Source organism: Gadus chalcogrammus, chromosome 1 (assembly GCF_026213295.1).
Source record: "Gadus chalcogrammus isolate NIFS_2021 chromosome 1, NIFS_Gcha_1.0, whole genome shotgun sequence".
NCBI classification, from domain to species: Eukaryota; Metazoa; Chordata; class Actinopteri; order Gadiformes; family Gadidae; genus Gadus; species Gadus chalcogrammus.
In genome coordinates, this window is record NC_079412.1 from 14357292 (window position 1) to 14366395 (window position 9104).

The 9104-nt window shown below is 48.4% G+C and overlaps 1 protein-coding gene and 1 pseudogene across 2 annotated transcripts; both read left to right on the plus strand.

Annotated features, from left to right (window-relative positions):
- The first annotated feature begins 3663 nt into the window (after positions 1-3663).
- kcna10a (potassium voltage-gated channel, shaker-related subfamily, member 10a) lies at positions 3664-6183 on the plus strand. Of its 2 annotated transcripts, XM_056590878.1 has the most exons (2): positions 3664-3813; positions 3907-6183. In XM_056590878.1, the coding sequence occupies exons 1-2, from the start codon at positions 3664-3666 to the stop codon at positions 5392-5394; spliced, it is 1638 nt and encodes a 545-aa protein (XP_056446853.1). In that variant the 3' UTR covers positions 5395-6183. The 2 variants fall into 2 exon arrangements, with proteins under 2 accessions (XP_056446853.1, XP_056446845.1); XM_056590870.1 differs by having other exon boundaries at positions 3664-6183.
- Positions 6184-8729: 2546 nt separating this feature from the next.
- Positions 8730-8848, plus strand: LOC130392293 (5S ribosomal RNA; annotated as a pseudogene).
- The last annotated feature ends 256 nt before the right edge of the window (positions 8849-9104 follow it).

The following is a 9104-nucleotide window of genomic DNA, read 5'->3' on the forward strand; positions in this document are numbered from 1 at the left end:
TATTCATCCAATGACACCATGCCTGTACGTATCGTTCTCCATCCATCCAGCCAACCGCCACCCAAGCATCCCTTATCTGTCGCTCTTTCTCCCAAACCCGCCAACCACCCAGCCCACCCGGCCCACCCGGCCCACCCGGCCCACCCGGCCCACCCGGCGCTTGCTTCCAAGCTGCGCTGGCTTCCACCCGGCACTGGCTTCCACATCCTTCGTTCCGCGAACTGTCCCGTCATCCTTCCCTCCCCACACTTTTCCCTCATCACTCTCCCCTCCCCTTTCCCTCTCTTTCCCCCAGCACCCTGGTGTACTGGCGGTTTGGGTGACATATTGTGATCCACGGGAATATTTGATTGAGTATTTGCATCTATCGGCATTCACACAACACACAGAAAGGCTGAGTAGGACTTGGAAAAACCTGGTGTATGTGTGAACAGATCTGGGGCTTTGCGTGTATTGGTCGTTTTTATCTGAGGTCACGAGGGGAAATGCTGTGGGGAGGAGCGGGGCAGTTTCACTGTCAGCTCTGTGTCTGGTGGAGTCCAGGCCTCAGTAAATTATGCGCTAATGTATGCACAGCCCCAGTGAACCCGTGATACCTTCCCTTCCTTTTCCAGGCTGGAACTGGATCATTGGGTCACATGGGGCCTATTTGTTTCTTTTTTGCAAAAGAGTGTGTGTTTGTGTGTGTGTGTGCGTGCGTGCGTGCGTGCGTGCGTGCGTGCGTGCGTGCGTGCGTGCGTGCGTGCGTGCGTGCGTGCGTGCGTGCGTGCGTGCGTGCGTGCGTGCGTGCGTGCGTGCGTGCGTGCGTGCGTGCGTGCGTGCGTGCGTGCGTGCGTGCGTGCGTGTGTGTGTGATGTTTGTGTATTCGAGTGTGTGTTCGTGCCAAATCCTGTTTCAAGTGTTGAGATATTTAATAGCAACAACATTTCCAGGTCACTGTTTTCAGATTACAGCTTGCCGTATCAATGTCTTGCGAACTGATACATGTCATCAATCAATGAATTTCTGATGACCATTTTAACTGAAAAGCTATAGAGCAGACACACAGTGAAGCTGTACGTGAAGCTATATGTGATGTATTGTAATGTAGCTGCTCCTCATGGGTGGGTTCCATTACTGCCTGGGGACCTGAACCCATCTCCCTAATGGGGGTTTCAGTGTTTCCCAGTACTCGAGTGTTTCTTCGGCAGGAGCCTCCAGTTACATGAGCAGCGTTAAGATAATGGAAGACATTTAGTTGAAGCTTTATTTCGGTCAATAGATGGTGAGTGTGTACATGTAACAGGACTCAGTTCTCATTAACGTGTAGCACCGTTACCACTTTCATCCATAGCGACTTTTACGGGTTACCGTTTTATACACATGTCCTAATGAGCCGTGTTCTGTTTCATGTAGGCTCCGCCACCCGGGCTTCACAGTACGGGCTTTTCCTGTGCGGTCATTCGCGTGCACTGAATATTTCAACAACGCACCCATTAACGTGGGCACCACCGTCATTCCCCACGTCACTGTGTATATAATGCGCCACACAGCAGCGCTCGTCCTCCCTTTTCTATTACTTTGACCACCGCGGCCCCTCAACGGCCCCGCCATGGCCCCGGCCGCGGCGCCGCCCCGCCCCCGCTGATCGATCAGGTTGGTCTTATTTCGAGCGATGAGATTGGTCGAAAAATTACATTTATTTTGAACGATCTGATTGGTAAAAACAAATGTTACCAATCAGGTCGCTCTGAATAAATTACATTTTTCTACCAATCAGATCGCTTAACTAGTTATTTTTTTCAACCATTCAGATCGCTCCACCACGATAGGGATTCAAGCTTTGTTTTATCAAAGACTGTTAATTGGTTGATGTTGAAGGCCTTTAAATACACATCCAGTATTGGACCTGGTGCACTGAAAATCATTTAAACTTGTTGTATTATTCTGTTATGGCCGTTTTATATGGCTGTTTTTCGCACGCTCTGTCCCCATGTGTAGTGAAAAAACGGTTGGATTAACACCGATGTAGTCGCATCTGTGTTAGCCGTTTACCGATTCGTATCAGTGAATCGTTGCACCCCTAAAATATATATTTTATAGATATAAATTATCGAAAGAGATAAAGTCTGTGTGACTAAAGGGCAGTACAGCTATACACAGCTTTGCTGCCCGATGTGTAGGGAGGCACTCTCCCTCGCCCTCCCTTCTGCCTTGGGGCTCTGGGTCTGCGTTTGGACAGCGTATTATAGCCCGGGTTTTTCCCCTCTCCGTGTGGCGTTCCTCTGTGCTTCATGAGCGGGCTGGGCACTCGTCCAGTGTACCAGTCTCCTTGACCCTGACTTTTCCCCGCTTTCTCCCTGCAGTCTTATGGCTGTAAGTAGAAGGCGGAGCTGCCCGTTACGCTGGTTGTACAGTCCTCTGTTGCTCAGTTGCCTAGGTCCGCCCCCACAAGTGGTTTCTCCACTTGTAGACAAACAATTCCCTCACACACGGTGTGAAGGCGGTGGGAACCAGACAGCTAGTCTCCCTGGGGCTTTGCCTAGCGAGGCTCTTTGGACCTGTTGGGTGCTCCCCAGCTCTTGCTGGAGCGTGACCACCGTGTCTGTTGTGCACCTGTCGGCGCTGCTGAAAGCCGCCTACCCCATGGTTCCCCTGGGTCTGCTCTTTATGTGCAGAGGTGGCTTGCTTGCCAGAGGTTGGATCCCAGGCGACACAATCTCAGGGTACACAAGCCAGAGCTTCTTTGTTGCTTTGTTAAGCCGATATAGCTGCTCTTTTCATTGTTACGCCTGCCAGTGGGTTTTCATGGATTCTATAAAATAAGGGTTGAGTCAGAGGTTACCGACTCACTCTATTCTTCTGGATCATTGCTTTGCGTGTTCCTCTGAGAAAATAGAATTTAATTTTATGTTTTGCACATCTACTGCTTATTGAGTCTGATGTACCCTGTGACGTAGGTCTTTGTGACTTGGGTCCAGCCGGAGTAAATTGATCGGGCTCCATTTACAGCTTCCCCTTAGCCCAAAGGGCGAAGGCTTGACGGCGTAGCCTACATATAATACAACAATAGTTCTATAATAACATAACTATCATCATACAGCTTGCCTGCTGGACACATTGGGGTTCGAACATGTACTCTTTTAGATGAGAGTCCCTTTAGTTCCAACATCTGAAGCACTATACTGTCCTGTCCCCATATTAGATGCAGTACTGAAAGAGACTTATCAATAAAAGCGTTGAATGGGAGTGAATGAATGACGTGGGCAGATCAACTGAATGCCCTTATTGCTCAATTGTCTTATTGCGCTGTACTGTAAACTACTGTACTCTCCCAGTACCTTTGGTCGCTTGCTTCCCATTGGTATTGCCTTTACCTGGGTGTCTGCAATTGGCTTTCAGGTAGAACTACACTCTAGGAATAAGAGTTGGCCATGCATATCATTTCTCACATAACTTATTCTCTCTCATCGTGTACTATTGTGTTTTTTTCCGTTCTGCAGGTGGGAGGAGGAGGACCAGGCTGTGGAAGCAGGGCCGCTGTGTTTGTCCTTGTGAGTCCTGCTGTGGGCTGGCTATTTCCGTTCCTGATCCAGGCCACTGAGCTGGACATCCCTCCTGCACAGTTCTGTGTGTGCCTCTCCGCCTGGGGCCCCAGGGCCTTGATCTGGAGACACCACAGCCATGGAGGTGGCTCTGGTCGACTTGGAGGGCCTGGACGACGTGGACAGCAGCCTGGAGGATGAGCTGGAGAGCTACGCAGACGAGACCACCGCTCTCACGGTGGACATGCCACCGGAGCGGAGCAGCCCAACGAGCGACCATCCCTTCCTGGCGCCTCAACTCGCCTCCACACCCTCCCACTTCAGCACCTTGCCCCCCAGCATATGGGGGTCTTCAGCCTCAATGGCCGGCCTACAGGCACAGACACTGGCCGTGCCCCAGTCCCCGAAGATGAATACGGGGAGCAGACGGGGGCGCACAAGCTGTGCCAGCATGATCTCCAACTGGAAGTTGTTGCTAAGCAGCGAGTCCACCAAGGAGAGTGAGACCATATACAGCCGCCTAGCGAAGGAGTGCTGCGAGGATCTGTTTGTTGATAAGCGTGGTCTTGACGACGGCGACCAGAAGGTTATAATAAATATTGCCGGTCTTCGATTCGAGACTCAGCTCAAAACATTGGACCAGTTCCCCGACACGCTCCTGGGGGACCCGACGAAGAGGATGGATTACTTTGACCCGATGAGAAACGAGTACTTTTTCGACCGGAACAGGCCAAGCTTCGACGGGATCTTGTATTACTACCAGTCGGGGGGTAAGATCCGGCGTCCAGCCAACGTTCCTCTTGACGTGTTTACAGATGAGATGATCTTCTATGAGTTGGGCAGTGAGGCCATGGAGCAGTTCCGAGAAGACGAGGGCTTCATAAAGGACACAGAGATCCCGCTGCCAACCAACGAAATCCATCGGCAGTTCTGGCTGCTGTTTGAGTACCCGGAGAGCTCCAACGCAGCACGGGGCGTCGCGCTCGTCTCGGTCTTCGTCATCGTCATCTCCATCATCATCTTCTGCCTGGAGACTCTGCCAGAGTTCAGAGAAGAGTCGGACATGCTCATTCCCAGCGGGCTGAAGCCTCTCAACCAATCCGCGGGCGCGCAGCCACCCAAGCCCCCAACCTTCTCCGATCCCTTCTTCATCATCGAGACGGCCTGCATCGTTTGGTTCTTCTTCGAGCTGTTCGTGCGCTTTTTGGTGTGTCCCAGCAAGAGCGACTTCTTCCACAACCTGATGAACATCATAGACATCGTGTCCATCATCCCCTACTTTGTCACGGTGGTCACGGAGGTGGTGAGCACACCGCAGGAGCACGCATCGGCCAACATGTCCCTGGCCATCCTGCGCATCATCCGTCTGGTCCGGGTGTTCCGCATCTTCAAGCTCTCCCGTCACTCCAAGGGGCTGCAGATTCTGGGGCAGACGCTCAAGGCCAGCATGCGGGAGCTGGGCCTTCTCATCTTCTTCCTCTTCATCGGAGTCATCCTCTTCTCCAGCGCTATCTATTTCGCTGAGGTGGACGAGCCCAATACGCAGTTTGTCAGCATACCAGAGGGGTTTTGGTGGGCGGTTGTCACCATGACCACGGTGGGCTACGGAGACATGTGTCCGATCACCATGGGCGGTAAGATGGTGGGTACCCTGTGCGCGATCGCCGGCGTGCTGACCATCGCCCTGCCCGTGCCCGTCATCGTCTCCAACTTCAACTACTTCTACCACCGCGAAACGGAGGCTGAGGACAAGCTCCCCATGACCACTGCTGTGGAGGAGGCCATGAAGTTGGACATGGAAAACAAACAAGGAAGTAGAACCACGCTGAACAAGTCCAACGGCGTCTGGCAGAATGACATAGGGCAATAAGTGTGGGGGGGGGTTCAAGTTGAAATAACTTGAACATGGCTCAAGGAATAGAGGACACTGATGAAGAATTGAACTGTTTTATGTAGTGCATCAATTCTAATTTATGCTTGATACCATTCTCAACATTATTTAATGGAAACAGAAGAGTTAATTTAATGTCATAGGGTAATTTAAGTTTAGAATTATTTTTGAACGTGTAACTTGTGCATACAGGACTGTATATTTAGGACTATATCATATGAATAACTCCTTTATCCGTTTTCTTTAGTTTCAATTATTTTTTCACCAAATATCTTACAGCACAATGGTCGAACTGACTCTACGGTATGTATTTTAATTGAGTGCCTTATGTTCTAAATATATAGATTTATATATTTATGTGGAATCCGCCATATGTTAGTTAATCATAGTTCAAAGGCACATAGGCCTGGTATTTTATAAACAATGTAATACTTCCACAGGTTTGAGACAATACTATAATCAAACAATGAGTTGAGTATGAAAGAACGGATTGCTCAAACACATTGCAATGTAATATATGAGGATGATGTCTGGTGTTTGATAACTGTTTCTGTGATAATTAGGATGAAGACAGTGTATGGTCTGATGTTTTAGGACAGACCTTTCTCTTATCAATTGCTGCTACCGTGTGAATGTGAGGACAGCCACAGCTCCAGTGATATATTCTCATGAAATGATTACCTGGGCGATGGCCACAGTAGCGTGCAGTTTGTCACTCTTAAAGACCAGTACACTGTATAATTGGATGTGTTTGTTTGTACAGTATGATTCCAGTGCAGTATAAAACATACTGTAAATGCAACATGTTTTGTCATTCCTTTGGTTAATAGTGTGTGTGCGCATGAACGTGTGCGTGCATGCGTGTGTGTGTGTGTGTGTGCGTGTTCTTGAATAACCCATCTTGGTGTTTCCTTCAAGGCAAGAAAACCCCTAACCTATTAGCATGTTATATAAGAAGGCATTCTAACGACCTGTCTCTGCTTTCACTGTAATGCAACACACACGCAAACACACACAAACCCACACACCCACACACACACACACACGCACACACACTCACACGCCAGTGGGTATCCAGAGCCGCATGTGAGAGCACTGTATCGACTGTACCGGGGAGTGCTGAAGAAATCCCCGGTCAGACAATCGTGTCCTGTGCAGTGAGCCCTTGAGACGGCTCACTGCAACACGGACCTTGTAGCGAGATCTCCCACCACCCGACACCCGTCACTCTGGAGCCTCAAACACCTTCACCCCTCACCTTCCTCAAACCCCCCGGGAGAGGAACATCAGGAGCATGTGTCCAAACACTTCCTGCTGAGGTTTATGACATGGATGACGCTCGGGGAGGTCAACTGAGCCGGGTGTCTGGTGGTTTTCTGGTGGAAGACAGACAACCGCGTGGATAGGTTTACGCCGAGACTCTGATTTAGGTTGCAAACGAAATGGATATTCTGGCTCATACACACGCGCACACACACACACACACGTACACGTGCACACGCACACATATACGCAGACACACACGCGTCAACAAACACATACGCACAGACACGCATACGCACAGATACACACAGAAACACACACAGGAATCGCCTCGAAAGCATGATGTCACCTATCTCCGTCCAGGACTAATATTCCAGGCGAAGACGAGGCCTGGAGGAGATCTGCTCATTAAACTTGCATGAGTCCATCCATATTTGATAAGCTTATCAATAGTACATTTCATGGTTGGAAGCATTCTGGCACCTTTCCTGGCTTTGTTCCATGTCATGTGTTAGTGTGTGTGTATGTCCGTCTGTTCCTGTGTCTCTCTCTCTGTCTCTGTGAGTGTTTCTTTCTGTCAATATTTATGTCATTACTGAAAGCACTTGTTTGTTTCAGGGGGCATACACTTGTTAACTGCTCTGTGGAAAATGTCCGGAATGAGGAAGATGTTGTTACAGGACATAACTCTGTCTACACCAGTACCAGAGCACATCTGGGCCCCTAGTTTCTGCAGTGTGTTCTGCTCCGATGGTAATAGTCTGCTACTTGTCTGTGGTTTTTCAGATCTTTCGGCATGTTTAATTAGGAGAGAGAGGGACAGTGCACGAGAAGAGAAACGGGATTAAGAAAAGCAAACAACAAATCTTAACTTGCTTTATTTTGCTATGTATTGCCCCCAAAGTTAGTGCAGTATTTTTAGTTTATTTAATATTTTCTTCTCTGTTTTCTTTATTCTTCGCAAACAAAAACCAAACAATCAATCCTCTCTGTCTCTCACATCAAATGGTTCCGTCCTCTGAATTTGAGTTTTTTTTCACAGTTTTCCATGAAATCCTACTTTTTCATTTGTTAAAAATGTAAAGAGTAATGTTTTTTCGAAAATATGTGCTTAGTTTCAAGGAACGTTATTTACAGTTGCATAATCCTGGACTGGGGAGACCATCAGATCTTAGGAGTTCACATTGTGATTCTCTGCAGATCGCTCTGGCCTCGATACCGTTGAAAGACTTTTCCAAACATGGTAAAAGGGAGGAGGGGGGGGGGGGCTTTATACCATAAAGCTCTTTAATTAGTAATCACTTTTACATTGAAATCTTACATTGGGCAAGTGTTGAGCCATAAGTATGGAACATGGTGGACTCGACCCTCCAACAGACTCTGGTTGTTAAACTTTGCTTGTCCGTCTTAAAGGTTGATAATCTGGCCCCTGCAGGATAGAGGTGATTAAGTCTGTAAACTCAATCATCTAAACAGATGTTGCCAGGTTTCACCACAGAGCTGCATTGCGTGTATTCGTGACTGATTTGGACGCGTGGACGCGTGTGTGTGTGTGTGTGTGTGGTGTGTATGTGTGTGTGTGTGTGTGTGTGTGGTGTGTATGTGTGTATGGTGTGTGTGTGTCTGTGTGTGTGTGTGTGTGTGTGTGTGTGTGTGTGTGTGTGTGTGTGTGTGTGTGTGTGTGTGTGTGTGTGTGTGTGTGTGTGTGTGTGTGTGTGTGTGTGTGTGTGTGCGAGAGTTTGTGTGTGCATGTAGAGAGAAAGACGATCTTGATCTTGATTCTGCCATGCCTAATAACCTACTGTTTAATTAAAAAAACGTGTATGTGATATGATAATCAGTCCATCATGATTTATTTTTAATATTTGCTTGAAATTATTGCTATTACCATGGTGATTCGAGAATGAAAGCATTGTGGTATTACATACACACTGTTAAAAAAATATATATCTATGAATACATGTAAGATATATAATACACCATTATATTTTTTTGCATCATAACGGCTGCCTCAAATTACAGAAAGTGATTAAAAAATCTGGACCTGTGTGTCATACGGCCTTACCAACATGTAAATGCCCGATCTCGTCTGATCTCGTAAGCTAAGCATGGTCGGGCCTGGTTGGTACTTGGATGGGAGTCCGCCTGGGAATACCAGGTGCAGTAAGGTGTGTCGGGTGGTGGCCATTAGGTGGCACTCTTCTCTCTGGCCTTAACATCAATCCCACTGCCCCAGTGCACTGACGGGGACACTGTGCTGCGGAAGGCGCCGCCCTTCAGAGGAGACATAAAACCGGTCCTGACTCACTGAGGTCATGAAAGATCCCAGGGTACTTATCGCAAAGAGTAGGGGCTTCCCCGGTGTCCTGGCCCTACCAGGCTTATTCAATCTTGCTCCCTAATCATCCTCCTGTATAATTGGCAGA